This window comes from Chrysochloris asiatica, unplaced genomic scaffold (assembly GCF_000296735.1).
Source record: "Chrysochloris asiatica unplaced genomic scaffold, ChrAsi1.0 scaffold00257, whole genome shotgun sequence".
Lineage (NCBI taxonomy): Eukaryota > Metazoa > Chordata > Mammalia > Afrosoricida > Chrysochloridae > Chrysochloris > Chrysochloris asiatica.
This window is the reverse complement of record NW_006408775.1, coordinates 1,447,850-1,464,619: the sequence shown is the minus strand read 5'-3', so window position 1 is coordinate 1,464,619 and position 16,770 is coordinate 1,447,850. Positions and strand designations below refer to the sequence as shown.

Below are 16,770 nucleotides of genomic sequence, written 5' to 3'. Positions count from 1 at the left end.
AACTGCTGACCTTGCGGTTTACAGCCCGATTCGTAACCACTACGCTACCAGAGCTCACAAAACAAAACAAAACACCCTTCAGAATGGATGTTAAACTGTATTCTGTATGGACTGATACATATGGAATTCTTTTCAGAGGCATGCTAAGTTGGCACAGCTATTGGAAAACATGCTTACTTCTTAGATGTGTGCTGAGTATGGTTTTGGGGAAGTGATTCCCAAACAGCCTTCTAAAGTTAATGAGGTAGGTAGAAGATTAGAGAGAAAGGAAATCCTGCAAACATGAACAGTTGTTTCATCTGGCTCTGGTGTGGCACTGTAGAAATGGTAACCACAAGGTTGGCAGTTCAAACCCACCAACTGCTCTTGCAAACTCTATTTAGGGTTATTATGAGTCGGAACTGACTCGGTAGCACCCAACAGAATTTATGGATGAATATATGGGGTTCACTACTTTTCTGTAGTTTTACTTTTTTTTTTTAAACGTACCTGTTGGGTGAAAGGATTGCTGATTATAGCAGCAAAGCTACTAAATGGCAGGAACTGTGGGAATCACTGAGTCTGCGCATTTCTGGTCCTTGCAGCTGAGGACTTTGTGTGTTGCACCTGCAGTGCTGAGTCAGCCGTTGATGCCACTGTATCAGCAGCTGCCTTGGACAAAACTTGTGCCTCACAAGGGTGGCCCTTGAACCCAGGGGCACTGTACATGGTGGGTGCTGAGTTGTCCACTCATTGTACCTGATTCCGTCACGTTACTATTAATAAACTCACTGGGCTGACTTGCTGCAGTTGAACTCTGCACCTCCCATCTGAACTAAGACCCGCTCCTGGGAGCACTCACACCACCCCGCCCCCCCTTTTGGTCTAGTATGCCCTTAAAGAGGCCTAGCCAGAAGAGAGAGCTAGTGTGCTCCTTGTCCAGAAATGAAGGAAACACAGCACAGCGCTACACTGTTGCTGAAATGGGGGGAAAACGGGCTAGGGGGTGGTCCCGATGGTTTGAGCAAATTGTTTTTAAAATGATAAGCACATCTATGGACTTGAAGGTACGGTCACCAAACCATGAACTTGTGCTGCCTCTGGGTGGATGAAACTTAGGGTGTTTTTACTTATTTTCTGCCTCTGCAGTAATGATCGTGTAAAAGGCAAAAGAAGTTACCGTATCCTGATACTTAATAACCAATTCCCATTAAATTGGCACTTCCTCATGAATGTGGGGATTGCATATCTGTTTACAGGGTGCCTCTGCCACTGTGGTCAGACTTGAGGTTCTGGTCGTGGGACAGCTGAGTTGTATCTTGGCTCCAGTACACCTTGATCAGACTGCCTAACCTCTGGTTCTCTTCCTTCTCTCTGAACCGGGATGGAAGGAGCAGTAGAAACCGCACAGAAGGCTCTTGGCACAGGCCGAGTAGTACTAAGTGTTCAGTAAACATTAGTCATTGTTACTAAAGTCACACGCCCTGATGCCTTCTGTGTATACTGATGCCCAGTTTAGTGACAGGTTCTGTGCATCTTCCCTTCTTGCTTGAAAAGGGAGCAGTTGAGAGCCCAAGCACTCAGCCTTTCTAAAGCTTCCTCATCCTAGTGGGAGGGAGAAAGTGCTAGTAAGTCTGACGATAGATGGGCTCAGTGCTCAGGAAGCCGAGGCTGAGGCCAAAGACCCCTACCAAAGTCCCCAAGAAGTATCCCTCCCCACCACTACTGGGGACAGGGGAGAAAGTTCACCTTTAGGACACACGAGGTAACAGATTTATTTGGAAAGCAATCATCTTAAAATTCTCTTCCAAGCTCACTCTTTGGGCCAGTGTGGATCCCCTGAGGCAAACATACATCAGTCACTAAGTACAATTTTCAGCTGTGTATCTGGAGTGGTGGTCTTCCAAATCTGATGAAAAAAATCACTGGAGTGCTCTGCAAACAACGTCGTGGCAACTACCATCAAGATGAACGGCTTCAGTGGGTCTGGGAAAGACCAGTAATCTGGAAATGTTTATTTGATATTTGAGAAAATGATTATCATCTCAAGGAAGTCTGGGAAACACCCATCTGGATGGAAATGACCTTCAGCTTCCTTTGCAGATTTTAAGACCCAGACTGACCCACTGAAAATTCTTACCCAGCCCAGCATTAGGAACATAAACTAGGAGCAGTCCTTTTCTGGGGACCTTCATCCCTCTTTTAGTCCCTTTCTGAAGGCCTTTTTCCTTGTTCTCGTTTCTGGGCCCTCTGTTTGACGTCAGGATTTTCTTAAAGGCACCATCTTCCTTACGGCACAGCAAATCGCTTCTTAAATTGATTTCTCGTTAAAGAACTACAATAACCTTTGCCTGCTTTTGCCCTGCTCTCCTCCCTCAATTTGCCAAGAACCTAGGGCTTTTTATAGTCTTCTGGCCGTTCCACCTTAAAGCGCATACTGACGACGCCGTCAATGCCGGCTAGGAGTTCATCGTTTTCTTTTACCGGCCCAACTCCCTTTGGCGTTCCGGTCAAGATGATATCGCCTTCTTCCAAGGTCATAATCTTAGAAATGTAACTGATGATATAGGGAATGGAAAAGATCATGGAGGACGTCTCACCCTCCTGCCTGAGCTCACCGTTGACCTTGAGCCAAAGGCGCAGCTTGTGGGGGTCGGGAATCTTGTCCTTGGGCACAAATGCGCTAACGGGGCAGGAGGACGTAAAAGCTTTAGCTAAGGTCCAGGGCAGCCCCTTCTTCTTACACTCGTCCTGAACGTCGCGCGCTGTCATGTCCAGGCACAGCGCATAGCCGGCCACGTAGTCCATGGCGGCGTCCTCGGGCACCGCACAACCGCGCCGGCCCAGCACCACGCCCAGCTCCAGTTCGTGGTGCAGTTCGCGGCTGTGAGCGGGCAGGAGTATGGGAGAGCCCTCGGGGGCGTAGGCGCTGGACGGCTTCAGAAAGAGCAGCGGCTCGCTGGGTACGGCGCTCCGCATCTCGCGGGCGTGCTCCGCGTAGTTCCTGCCTACGCACACGATGTTCTTTCCCCACTCCCAAAAGCGGGACATCGGCCTGGGCGCCGCCATAGCGCTCACGGGCACGGGTCACGGCGCCCGATCACGTGGGGCCCGCGGCACCTACGGCTGCCCCGAGGGGACAAATCACCTCCGATCTGTCCCGTAGGCTACGGCCCGATCTAGTCTGCGCTTGGTCTCCGAGGAGCTGCTATTCCGCGGTTGCTTCGCTGCTGCCTGGCCCCAGAAGGCCGGCCCTGTCTCCGGGAAGTCGGAGGAGGTCAGCGCGCAGGTCTCGTGACGCCAACGCCACTTCCCGGGATCCAGGCAACCGAAACTTGGGGAGGCTGCGGGCTCGACACTAACGCTCTGATGGCGGGGGCGGGGCTTACGATTGCTGATTGGCGGGCTCGCGCCCATCATTTTACGGGGGTGGGGCGGTACACACACCGCTGGTTGGCGGGGGCAGTGGTCGGGGAGAGCGCGCTGATTGACGGAGGCGGGGCGGAGTAGCGGTTTCTGATTGGCTGGGGCCCTCCTGCGCCAGGCGTGGTGCGGCCCCCGCCCGCTCCTGTCGCCCCGCCGCCCCACCGCCCTGGTCATGGTGCTGGGCCGCGGCTTGCTTGGCCGCCGGAGCCTCACTGTCCTAGGAGACTGCGCTCTTCGCGGCCTGGGTAGGTGTGCGGCAGGCGGCCTGGGAGCGGAGGCAATGGGTCTGACAGGGCCTCTCCTCTCGAGCTCCGCCCCAGGGCCTCTGTCAGTCTGGAACTCAGGCCCGGCTCCGGGGCACGAGCCGCAGACGCCGGGTGCAGAGGGTGCCCGTGCCGAGGCACATGCCGGCGGGTGGGGGGACACAGGGTAAACCGCGAACACGTTGTCTCGGGCTGGGGTCGCTAGCCCACCACGCTCCGGGCTGGCCGCAGGGGGCGGCCGCGAGCTGGCTCTGCCTGAGATCCACCAGGTGCCTAACGCTCGCCTGAGACCTCGGTGGGCAGCCGGTGGGGGATCCAGGAAGACCCCCCCCTCCCCGCGCCCAGGACCCAAGCACAGACAGGGACTTGTCAGCTGGGGGCGCTAGGTAAGAACGACTCAAACCCTGCGTCTCCCTCCCCGGAGTCTGTCAACAGCCAGCCAAAACCCTCACCCCAGACTACCCGGATCCCCTCACCTCTGATCCTCCGAGTTAGTGGGGGGAGTTTCTACATTTCGCCTTCCTCCCCTCATAGCATACAAAACCCACATTTCTGTGCTGAAGTCGTGCTTTAAGCCTAATAGAATGTCGTATGTACGTCTCCCCAAATAAATCAATTCATAAATAAATTCCATACTAGTTTTTAGCTAGCTAAAGGAGCCTTGGTGGTGCGGTGGGTTAAGCATTGGACTGCTAACCACAAGGTCAGTCAAACCCACCAGATGTTCCTCCGGAGAAAGATGAGGTTGTCTGCCCCCATCAAGATCTAGGAAACCCTATGGAGCAATTTCTCCTCTGTCCTGTGGGGATCCCTCCGCAGTGGGTGGATTTAGCTAACCAGGAAAACTGGGAGGCATGTAACTAAAGTGAAGACCACAGGCAGAACCTAGACATTGGGTTCCACTGAGACTCAGGTCTGTGAGCTAGGAGACCTGGGTCAGGTCACCACCTCCTTTCCATCCACTTTCTAATGAGTAGTTTTGAACATTGGGTCCCACCAACCTGTTCTTCCAGCTTTCAGAGTCTCACGGTGCTCTCTCTGGCTTTGCTGGGATTTGGTGGCCTGGATTTTGAAATCACATATTCTTCTTCATCACTTGTCCTGTATCTATCAAGCTGATGTGGCAATCGGGTTGAGTTGATTAACTGGCTGTGCTTGGGAACTGGTTAGCAGGCTGGATGACCACCGAGCGCAAAGTACAATGCTATACCTACTTTTCCCTCTGGCTGAGCACATCCACCATTCTGGAGGGCTTCACTGCTGGCTGTGTTGAGGATTTCCAGAATGATAGGTTTCCTTCCATTTATCGACATCCACCAAAGTATCAGAGGGGAGAGTGTTTGCATCCGGAGCCATGGAGATGGGGGGGGGGGCAGGTCTCATGTAAAGAGCATCTCTCTCTGCTGCTCACCCTTTGATGCCATGCTGCAGACAGGCCTAGGTGTTACTGGGTGCGGTCAACTTGATCCCCCACTCAAAGAGGTCCTGTGCGTCAAGGTAGAACTGCCCCAAAGGGTTTCCTAGGCTGTCATCTCGCCCAGTGGGCTAAACCTTGGGATATTAACCAGAAGGTTGCTGATTTGAACCCACCTGCCACTCAGCAGGAGAGCAGTTTAGTCTCCGAAACACTTTAGGGCAGCTCTGCGCTGTCCTCTAGGATTACTGTGAGTCAGAACCGACTCTTTATAGAATCTCTAAAGGAACAGATGGCCAGGATTTTCTCCTGCACAGCCACTGGCTGGGTTTGAACTGCCGACTTTCAACACTCTCTAACATCTTTGTGGAGTCCTGGTATGGCGCTACAGGATACTGCACTGGACTGCAAGGTTGGTTTGAACCACAAGGTTGGCAGTTCAAACCCACCAGCCGATCCTCAGAAACCCAATGCAGCCCCCCTTTGAGTTGGAACTGACAGTTAACAACAAAGTCTTTATGAAAGTTCTGTTGTTGTATGCTGGTGAGTCACATGATCCTGTGGGGTTTTCCAGGTGTTATCTTTCCCATAGCAGATTGCTGGGCCTCTTCTGCAGTATAGCTAGGTGGGTTCGAACCTCCAGTCTTCAGGTTAGCTGCCGAGTACACTGTTTGCACGGCTCAGAGACCTACAATGGGCCCAGCAAGAGGACTGTGAAGCTGTAAAGCGATAGTTTGTGAGCCCAAAACAGCCTGCCTCTGGCTGGGTCCAGACCATGGGCTGTGGGTCTAGGGTCCTGGCAGCTGCAAGCTGGTGAGTTGGTACCAAGCTGGTGCCTTGGTTGCACTTTCTGGCTGTTTACGGAGAAGGAGTCAGGTATCTGGTGGCCTGAACACCAGGCGGATTCTCCAAGCGGTCATGGCAGCCAAGCAGCCAGCTTCTCCACGGACTCCTTCAGTCCCTGGAGGAGGGGGCCGCCACGGCGAAATTGCATCCCCCTCACCTGGGCAGAATTCTCATTTCAGGTTTCTGTCCGGAATTACATAAACGGGGCCCCTTTTTGGGGAGTAAAATGCCAAATCCTGCTGTAACCCCCTCACAGGCACAGCCTGTTTGGTAATCCTGGACTCACAGGGTAGGGTGGGGGTAACCGTATCACAGAAATGAACACGCAGATGTGCTTATCTGCTGTGTGCGGGAGAAGGGGCTGCAGTGTGCCCAGATGGCTGACAAAGACAAGCGGCCCGTGAAAATGTCGGCTCAGACCCTTTCCCTGGCCCGGGGTCCTGCCGGCCCCTGGGGACTGGTGTGCTTTGGGTTCCCTTTCAGGAGAGCTCCCCCCCAACTCCCCACCATCCAACACCTACCCCCGGATGTTCAGCTGTCTCCTGTGTGCTTTGGCAGAAAGGGAAAAACCCTTTGCAGCTAACATTTCATTACTGCTGGGTTAGGCCACTGATGGAAACAGGTGGGCATGCGTCTTCCCTCAGTCCCTCAGTCCTCACCCCTTGGGCAGAACCGCCTGATCCAGCCAGCCGGTTCTGCTGCAGCCTCCACTCAAGAATCTAAAGCAGCCATAACGGGCTCTCCATTTCCCAGGACCGATGGTGTGTGGCAGCCAGCGCCCGTAAAGGTGCCTGCAGGGGCGCTCTCAGTCGCGATGGCAGTGGAATAGGTCAAACTGAAATTGGAGCCTGGTGGTGCAGTGCTTAAGCACTTGGCTGTGAAAAAACCAAAGGTTTGGTTGTTCAAACCCACCAGTCACTGAGGAAAAAGACGTAGCAGTCTGCGTCTGTAAAGATGTACAGCCTTGGAAACTGTATGGTGCAGTTATCTTCTGTCCTATAGGGCACGCTGAGTCGGAATTGTCTCCAGGGCAGTGGGTTTGTGGCCTGTTGACCTGAGAGCCAGAGGGCCGAGTCAGCTGGAGTGATGACAACCAGCTGGCAGTTCTGGTCCCTTTAAAAATAAACAAGCCCTTTGCCTTTAGGTCAGTTCTGATTCATGGAGGCCCAGGTGTATCGGAGTAGAACTGTGAGTCACAGGCCTTGTTTACCTTTTTGAAACTTTTGACGGCTGTTGGTGAAAGTTTACTGAGGAAATTGGTTTTCCATTCAACAGTTCATCTACATTTTAACTCATGGCCTCGATTGCAACCCCCACAGTGTAGCAGCGCGTGTCCACGTCCTCCCTGTGTGTCCTGTTTCCACTCCTCCTCCTCTCCTCGCCCTTCCTGCCTTCTGAGCGCTCTCCCTGGGCACTGGCTGCCCTTCGATCTCTGGTGCGTGGCTGTGGTAAGGGCGCCACCTCCTGGTGTGATTGCTCTCCTCACAGACCTGGTCATGATCTGGCGGAAAGCTGAACCTTGGGACTCCAAGAGCTTTCAATGACTGTGGCCTTTCTTCCACGGTGCCCCTGGGTGAACTGAAGCCTCCAATCCTCCTGGTTAGCCGTATGCTTAACTATCTGCATCACCCAGGGCCTCCAACTGGTCCCTTGAACAAGATCATGAGGCATAGGTCTGAACAGCTGATTTCCAGAGACATGGGTCATGGGAATGGTGGCGCAACCCAGAACACGCCTCCGCTGCCCTGGCCTGAAACACGTCTTCTGTCCCCAGGCCCAGCCCTCTTCTGTCACAGCGGCCTCAGGAAGAGCGCGGTGATCACTCAGGCCACCATGAAGGTGGAGCTGCTCCCCGCCCTGACCGACAACTACATGTACCTGATTGTTGATGAGGACTCCAAGGAAGCTGCCATTGTGGACCCGGTGCAGCCCCAGAAGGTGCGGACCGCCAGGGGGCGCCCTGGGAGGCTCTGGTCCTGACATTGACTCAGTCTGCCATGCACCTGCGAGTCCATTCTGACTCTTGATGACCCCTTGTGACCCCCTATCAGGGCCCCCCTCCCCCGTTTCTCTTACCTCTCCCCCTCAGCCATGACCATGACCTCGGCACTTAGCAGGTGCCCAGAAGACCAGAGGAACAGATATGGGGAGAGGGCCCCCGATTTTACCTTCTGTTGGTCCAAAGAGAAGGAGGCCAACCTCCCCGCCATGTGGGAGCCTGGTGGGCTGACCATGGCTGTGTCCTGCTGCAGGTGGTGGACGCCGTGAGGAAGCACGGTGTGAAGCTGACCACTGTGCTTACCACCCACCACCACTGGTACGTCTGGGCCCCAGGCATCTGCTGCGGGAAGTGTGGGATGGAGCACGCACAACCAGGGGTGCCTTTGGCCTGGGGGGGCTACCCCCCACTCCTGGGAGGACCCTGAGGCTTGTGCAGACCTTGAGGTCAGGGGACAGGAAATCAGTGTTGTGTTACGTAAGTCATAGAGACTTTTTTCTAAATAACTTTTTTTTTTTTTTTTTTTACTATAAATTTATGACCGTTCGTTCTGCAGATAACTAGCCATGGCTAGCAGCATTTTGTATTTTGGGAGAAGATAAAAAATAAAGAAACCGCACTTTTATTCCAAGGGAGTCGGGGAAATTCTCCTCAGCGTAAGGCAGCTGCAGACCAGTCAGCAGAGCATATGGAAGGAAAAAGCAAACACAGATTGCGAACGAGGCAAAGCAGACAAACAAGAATGAAGTGGAAATGTCTAGGGTCCTGGTGGGCGTGGAGACAACCCCATGGGTGCCCGTTTCTCCGCCCCAAGGTCACTTGTGTCCACAGCAGGGATGGCAGGGGGTCCCTGCTGCCGGGTCGGGTCTGAGTGCATCATGGTGAGAGGAAAATGGAACGAAACCTGTTCAGTGACTAAAAACTTAGACAAGCTAGAGAGTTTTAGTGACAGAAAGCAGTCAGGAAGCAGAGCTCTGTGGCTGATCGCAGAACGGTTTGACTTTGAGTGCTCCAAGCCCTCCCCTCTTACTCTAATTCCAAGGTCTCTGTGTTTTGGGGGCAGCTTTATTTAAAATATTGTGGTCTTTGGAAGTGTAAGTTCACCTTACTCTACACCTTCAGAATGGTTGATGAGCATTTAAACTGCTGGTAGACACAGCGGTTGGCAGAGGAGGATGTGACAGATTCAGGTTATTAGGTGGGAGAAGGAGGCGTCCTGAGACCCCCCTGGGGGCAGCTCTCCTCTGTCTTCTCAGGTTCCTAGCGCTTGCTCACCCCTGGAGTGGGGTGGGTTTGGAGACCTGTGGTTTTAATCCCATTTAGCAATGGGTTGTCTTTGTATGTTGATCCTGTTAGTCCTGTCGAGTCGGTCCTGACTCACAGTAACCCAACACACAGCAGAGCGAGACACCGCCCTCCCAGTTAGTTAGAGCCCAGTGCCGCTGCCACGATGCTAGTCCATCTTGTTGGAGTCGCCCTCTTTTTTGCAGAGCCTCCACTTTACCAAGCACGATGTCCTCCAGGAACTGGTGCCGCCTGATAACACCCGAGTGTAAATCAGAGAGATTGGCAGTTGGCACAGCGGGGTGACGAGAGAGCAGTGTCTGTTCAAGATAAGGGATGAGCAACAAGGATTTTGCAGGCTCTACTACACCAGATTAGGAGCTCTGGTAGCGTAGTGGTTATGAATTGGGCTGCGAACTGCAAGGTCAGCAGTTCAAAACTACCAGTTGCTCTGTGGGAGAAAGAAGAGGCTTTCTGCTCCCATAAAGATTTACAGCCTCGGACACCCTGTTCTTCAGGGTCACTATGGGTCAGAACCGACTCAACTACACCAGATTACTACAACTACACCAGATTACAAACTGGGCTGCTAACTACAAGGTCAGTAGTTCGAATCTACCAGTCTTTCTCAGTGGGAGAAAGATGAGGCTTTCTGCTCCCATAAAGATTTACAGCCTCAGAAACCCTACACAGGGTCGCTGTGAGTCAGAGCCCACTCAGTGGCACACCGTCACCAGGCCATGCTCCCGTGCCGTCTGGTTACCAGGAGTAGGAATAGACTCAGAGAAAGGAGGGTTGTGTGTGTTGTTAAGAACTTTGGATTAAAGCTCCATTTGGCCCTACTAGCCCACCTTCATACGGTAATCAGAGACAGACGTGGTCATGTGTTTGTGCAGTTGAGCATTTCGATGCTGGGTGAGAAGGAGAATGTGTATAGTATAGGAGTGAATTCTTGGCTGTGAACTGAAAGGTTCTTGCTTCACATGGACCAAGTGGCTGCATGGGAGAAGCGCCTGGCAGTGTGTTCTGTTCCTGGAGAGCTCACAGCGTCAGAAGCCCCCTGGGGAGGCAGCTGCCCCCACCACAAACAGAGTGAGCACCGTCCACTTCCTGGCTGGAGAGAACCCTGTTCCACATGTCCACTCCTTCTCATCCATGGACTCTTCCCTGCTGTCTGATTGAATTTGAGGAGACACTGGGGCATCTTAGGCGAGCGTGACGGGAGCAGGGCAGAATGCAGACATTGAAGCTGCTTTCAGTCTAGAAATCTGAGTCTAAGCAAATGGAGCCATATTTGGAGTGTTGTTCATAGTTAAGGTTGCAAAAACAAAGCCCAGGTTTGGGTTTCAGGCCCAACCCGCCTGCTCTAGGCCAACCCACCCGGTGGCTTTTTGAAACTTAAAGCTCTTCAGGGAGCCCTGGTGGCACAGTGGGTGAGGAGTTTGGAAAGTTCAGTGGCTCAAGCCCAGGAAAAAGGACCGGCAGCCAGCTTTGCTGACGTTGGGACGTGTGTGTGAGGCTGGTGTCGGGCCCTTCACATGGTCACACTGCTAGGCTGGGCTGTGTTGGTGACAGACAGACAGCTCCGGGCACTGTGCGAACACCCGGCTGCCTCTCCTATACTGACAACCCCACTCCAGGTGGCTCACTTTAGGGTATTTCGGGGCTTGTGGCTTCCCGCAGCACCCTCTTAAGGTGGTAGGATGTGAACCCCTCAGCCAGTGATGGGCAGAGCCCTGGGGCACTACACGGAGGAGGCTGTGTTGTTGCTGGTTCATGCCGGGCCTTGGAAAGCGTGAGCGAGGGTGCCCACTGAGACCTTTCTGTTTTGGGCCCACCTGGAGTCACCGCCGGCCCAGGTGTGACTAGCCCTCTTGGCAGACAGGGTCAGGGCACCTGAGAGGCAGGCATTTCTCACCTTGTCACACCAAGTCCTGGGCCCTGGCTGGGTGCACACCCACGTGTAACGAGGTGTGGGTGTGTGTGTGTGTGGGGGGTCCTCTCATCCTTGACCAGCAGCCTTGTCTAAAGAGGGTCACACGGAACCCTTTTCTGGACTGCGGATCCCCCCCACCCCCCACCCCTTGGGAAAGCAGGGAGTGCCGAGGTCACTTACCCCTGGGTGCAGGTTAGGAGTCAGGCCTCTTCAGAGAACCCAAGGGTGCCTGGAACCAGGGAGCCTGTGATCCAGAACCTTCCACAGCCGCAGGGCAGCTCTGAGGTGTCCATTTGGAAGCAGGGCGGGTTGGGGTGGGGTTCTGAGAAGAAGAACCGGGATTGGCAGCCAGGTCCCTGTCCTGACGGGCTCAGGTCTGCACTTCTGAGCAGCAGGCAGCTTAGCTTGCTCAGGCAGGCAGCCTCCTTCGTACCAGCGGTGCCCAGACCCCCGTTTTAACTTCCAGGGACCATGCTGGCGGGAACGAGAAGCTGGTGAAGCTGGAACCCGGCTTGAAGGTGTTTGGGGGAGACGACCGAATCGGGGCCCTGACGAACAAAGTCACCCACCTGTCAACACTGCAGGTGAGCCCTGGGCCACCCCCTCACTCACCAAGGCAGTCGTGTGTACCCATGGCCATGAGATCCGCACCTCTGGTGGGGCCAGGACTGCTGGGCTCTGTGGGACCCAGCAGGTGTGTGGACATGCATGTGTCATACCTGTGTGTGTGTTAATATGGTGTTTGCACGTCTGACACGTGATGTCTTACTAAGCAGTTTGGAAATGAAGAGTCGGGGGTGGGCTGGGCTGGGAGGGAACCAAACACCAGGGGGTGGGGGGATCAGACCACCTTCTGTTCTGCTCCACAGACCCCAGGGTCTGTCTCTGTAGTGACTGCAGGTGAGTGGGGCGGACCCTGCCACTTGTGTGACCCAGGAAGGATCTCCCATGAGCAGGTCACTTTCTCTCAGGTGGGGTCTCTCAGCGTCAAATGCCTGTCAACACCATGTCACACTTCTGGACACATCTGCTACTTGGTGAGCAAGCCGGGCAGCTCGGAGCCTTCCGCCGTGTTCACAGGTGAGTGGTGGGGGTAGGGGTGGTCTGTGGATTCCTGGGCTGAGGAGCTGAACATGTCGCCTCATGGGGGACCTGGGCACCGTTACCTGGACAGGTGGGAGCAAGTGTGCTGAGCACCCAGCCGTGCCCTTCCCCAGTGGGCTCATGCAGGGTTTGGGGCTCGTGGTGGCAGCGTGGGGCTTGAGAGGGCAGGTGAGGAGGGTTGGATGCCCACCATGTAGGTCCAGTTCAGTGAGCAGAGGAACCTGAGGGCAGGTCCTGGACATGGCCCCCACTAGGAAAGGCAGGCAGATAGTCGTGATGGGGGGCTCCTGGGAGCTCAGGCTTTGCACCTATGAGGGAGGGTCTGGGCAGGACCCATGCCACGTGATGTGTGGTTCGTAGTGGTTTTCAGGACTGGTGGTATCATTGCTGGGGCTTGGGGGTAGGGTGGGGGCTGCGGAGTGAGCGGCTGGCCCTGGTCCCAGGCCAAGATGCCTCCTGGCTATTAGTGGGGTGCATGTGAGGTTAGGGTTCACCCCAGAAGGCCTAGGCTGGGCGCTCACAGCTGTCTGTACTGTTCCTTGCAGGTGACACCTTATTCGTGGCTGGCTGTGGGAAGTTCTATGAAGGGACCGCAGATGAGATGTACAAGGCTTTGCTGGAAGTTCTAGGTCGGCTGCCCCCAGACACGGTGCGCAGTGCCCTCCCCCAACGTCCTGCCCTGAGATACTCCAGGCCGGCAGTGCCATCTTCTCCTGGTGCACACTCTGCCCCTCCTCCGGTTTACAGGAGTAAAATGAGAGCGGAAGAGAGGACATTTTATTGGTGCTGCTATACACACACACACACAGACGACATCTTATTGGAGCTAATGCCCCCCCACACACACACATAGGGGATGTTTTATCGATGCTGACCACTGTCAGTGCCCATGTCCATAGGGACATTGTTCCCAAAGCCTGAGACGTCCCACTGGCGAGCACACACAATGGGGAGACGGGCTGACCCACACCTTTCTCCTTCCTCAGAAAGTGTACTGCGGTCACGAATACACCGTCAACAACCTCAAGTTTGCCCGTTATGTGGAGCCCCACAACACCGCCATTCAGGAGAAACTAGCTTGGGCCAAGGTGAGTGGACAGTGGCAAGGAGGGGCACGGATGTGCAGAACCCGAGGGCCCCAAGCCGGCACAGGTCAGCCCAAGGGGCCATCCGCCTCGCGTCACGATCTGTTCTGACTCGGTGGGCTCTCGTTAGACTGTGTCCTGGACACTAGGGGTCTGTTTCCCTTATTCTTGACAGGGCCCAGCTCATTCGTTTCTTTGGTATGTTCTGTGTCCATCTGAGACAGCGCTCTCTGCCCTTTGGTCAGCATTTTTCTGAGAGGATTCATAGTCTTGGCATCTTCTGTTCAGGCCCAAGGCCCATTTCAAGTCAAGGTTTATGTATCGTGTGAGGTAGGGGTACCTGGTTGACTCATAGTGACCCAACCCTGTGCAGGGTTTCCAAGGCTATAAATCTTTACGGGAGTAGAAAACCTTCTCTTTCTCCCCCAGAACGGCTGGGAGATTCAAACTTTGTGGTTAGCAACCCAATCATAACCCATGACATTACCAGAGCTCCTTGGTCTTCCTTGTTAAGTGCCATTAAGCCAGTTCTGACTCACAGCCAAACTGTATAGGTTTCCAAGGAGCATTTGGTGGGCTCGATCCACCGACTTTGTGGTTCAGTTAATGTCAAACCTCAGCGCCACACCAGAATTTCCTGTAGGAGTCTGGGTATTAACCCATCACGTTTCAGAATGAACTTAGTTGTGGTGTAACAACGCTTTCTAGATACGACTAGAGTATTTTTATGTCGGTGTTCATGAGGGATTCTGATCTGTAGTTTGATCATAACCTCTTTGATTTTAATATCAGGGTAAAGCTGGCCTCATAAAATGAGTTGCAAAGTCATCTCTGTGTTAATGAGACTGTTTAGACTGGGTATTTCTCCCTTCACTGTATGAGTTTACCGGCGAGTCCACGTGGGCCTGGAAATAGTGTCGTGGAAGGATTTTGAAGTGATGAATTCAGTGACTGATTTGTATAGATTTTGGAGACTTACGGAGTCCTGGTGTGGTGCTGTGGGATAAGCTCTTGACCATAAGGTTGGTCGGAATTGCGAAGTCAGTTCAAACTCACTAGCTACGCCTCAGAAACCCTATACAATGTCGCCGAGGCACTTAGAAACAACAGGAGGCTTTTCTTCCTGAGTCAGTTTTAGTAATCTGTGTCTTTTAAGGAATTTGTCCATTCATCTGTTTTCAGATGTACTGGAAGAGTTTTCATGATTTCTCCTTTTTGTCAGTTTTGTTGAGGTGTAATTCACATGAAATGTATCAACTGAACAAGTCTGTAAGTTTAGACAGATGGATATTCTAATGCAATGGCCGTTTCAATTACAAAGGCGCCTCCAAGTGGCACAAAGTGTTAAGCACATCTTTAATTGGCATTTCTCTAATGGCCCCATGCTGGTGTGGCACTGTGGGTTATGTGCTGGACTGCAAGGTCGGTTTGAACCACAAGGTCAGTGGTTCAAGCCCACCAGCTGCTCAGAAACCTTATACAGGGTGTCTATGAGTCAGAGCAGGCACACAGGCACTAACGCGGCCTAGTAAGAGTCCTGGTGTGGTGCTGCTGCAGTGTAAGCATTGGACTGCAAGGGAAGTGGTTCAAACTCACTAGTCGCTCTTGGGAAAAGCCTATGTAGGGTCCCCGAGCCGGGATCAAGTCAACCCTTGACAATAAAGGGGCTCTGGTAGCAGAGTAGATTATTAGCTGGGCTGCTAACTGCAAGGTCAGGAGTTCAAACCTACCAGTTACTGTGAAGGAAAAGCGGGAACTGACGTGGTGGCGCAACACCACCACCTAATGAGGCGCCCGCAGCGCAGTGGGAGAAGCACCCACTGCTGTGGAAGGGTGGCAGCTCAGACTCACCCACTTGTCCCTTTCATCCGTGGCTGAAGGGGGAGGCGGCCTTGGAAACGCTCTCCAGGTGGCTGGGAGTCAGAACTGACTTGCGGGCAGTAGGGATGGATGCCTGGTGGCTTTGTTGAGACCTTTTGTGTAATTACTGGCCGTTTTGTTAAGTTTTTGTTCCAATTCTTTGGCCCATTTGAACAGTGGACTGTCTGCTTATTGAAAACCAAGATGGTGTTTTCTCCCCTTTCATAAGGCAAAGGAATGAACCCTGGTGGCGCTGTGGGTCAGGTGATGGGATGCTCACTACAGTTGGTGGTTCAAACCTACCAGCTGTACCAGGGAGAAAGTCTGTTCCCACAGAGATGACAGCCTCGGAGCCCTGACAGGGCAGCTGCTCTGTCCTCCAGGACGGACGGCAGTGATTGTGAGGAGGGCCCCCCACCCCGTAAGGCTGACTTCTTGCCCGACAGGTAGACCCGGTCAGTTCTGGCTGTCCGCAGCCCTTTAGGGAGTCTCTGAGCCTGTCTGTGCTGACGCCGTGTCTTGCAGGGCAAGCACGCGGTCGGGGAGCCCACAGTGCCGTCCACCATCGCTGAGGAATTCACCTACAACCCGTTCATGAGAGTGAGGTGAGGGGCATCCTCCCGACGTGCAGCCAGAGAAGGGGGAGGTCCTCGGCGAGTCTCAAGCCCCCGGACTGCAAGCAGCAAGTGTGTTTTGGTGGCGGCCGGGCCCTTTTTCCCAGTCCACTCGGCCCAGCCCGGCATTGTGTCCCGCAGGGAGAAGAGCGTACAGCAGCACGCGAGGGAGACGGACCCCGTGACCACTATGAGGGCCATCCGCAAAGAGAAGGACCAGTTCAAGGTGCCGCGGGACTGAGGGCCAGCGCCACCAGGGAGCGCCGGCGGGCGGTGTCTTAGGTAACGGATTCCGCGTCCTGCCAGCAGGGTGGGAAGCTCCCTCCGTTGTGGTTTAATTTTGTATTAATTCCAGAGCCTGCAGTTGCTCGTGTTCTCTAATGTTCTGAATCCTATTTATAAGAGAAGAATTTAAAAAGTATTTATTCCCGTAACTTCTGCCTATGGACTGTGTGTGAAACACCAGGTGCAGGATGTCTGTCGGAGGCTTTAATGTGCGTTTACCTGGTCACTGGAGACGCAGGCCGAGTGGCCACTTCCCATGCTGACTAATCTTTTTGGTCTCTCTTCCTGTTTCCCGCCACGCAGTGTCCCACCACGTGGTATCCATCTCACAATGCTTGGCAGGCCCCCCTCAACATCCCCACACTTTCAGTGTGTTATTTGCTGGCACTTGTTTACATGTGGCTGGTTTGTGATGGGCATGCTTTGCAGTGTCTTAGTGGCCAGCCAAAAAGCCACTACCAATGAGCTGATTCCTGCTCCTCAAAGCCCTAGAGGACAGCGTGGGGTCCCCACAGGAGTTCCTGGGGCTGCCGGCTCCCCAGGAACGGACCACCTCGGCTTTTTCTCACCAAGCAGCTGGTGGGTTCTCACGACGTCACCAGGGTCCTCCTTGGTGGCAGCAGCTCTCTAAGAGGATGGAGGAGCATGGCTACAGTCGGGTTTGCAGGTCCCCCA

At 53.9% G+C, this 16,770-nt stretch overlaps 2 protein-coding genes across 3 annotated transcripts; one reads left to right on the top strand and one right to left on the bottom strand.

The window, feature by feature from the left end:
- Window positions 1–2,370: 2,370 nt before the first annotated feature.
- On the bottom strand, window positions 2,371–3,048 carry FAHD1 (fumarylacetoacetate hydrolase domain containing 1). The gene has a single exon (XM_006873950.1). It carries the CDS (start codon window positions 3,046–3,048, stop codon window positions 2,371–2,373), a length of 678 nt encoding a protein of 225 aa, XP_006874012.1.
- Window positions 3,049–3,577: 529 nt separating this feature from the next.
- On the top strand, window positions 3,578–16,051 carry HAGH (hydroxyacylglutathione hydrolase). 2 transcript variants are annotated; one of them, XM_006873861.1, is made up of 9 exons: window positions 3,578–3,650; window positions 7,703–7,866; window positions 8,181–8,245; window positions 11,614–11,731; window positions 12,119–12,227; window positions 12,797–12,900; window positions 13,238–13,339; window positions 15,722–15,801; window positions 15,952–16,051. In XM_006873861.1, exons 1-9 carry the CDS (start codon window positions 3,578–3,580, stop codon window positions 16,049–16,051), a joined length of 915 nt encoding a protein of 304 aa, XP_006873923.1. The 2 variants fall into 2 exon arrangements, with proteins under 2 accessions (XP_006873923.1, XP_006873922.1); XM_006873860.1 differs by having other exon boundaries at window positions 3,578–3,668; window positions 7,709–7,866.
- The last annotated feature ends 719 nt before the right edge of the window (window positions 16,052–16,770 follow it).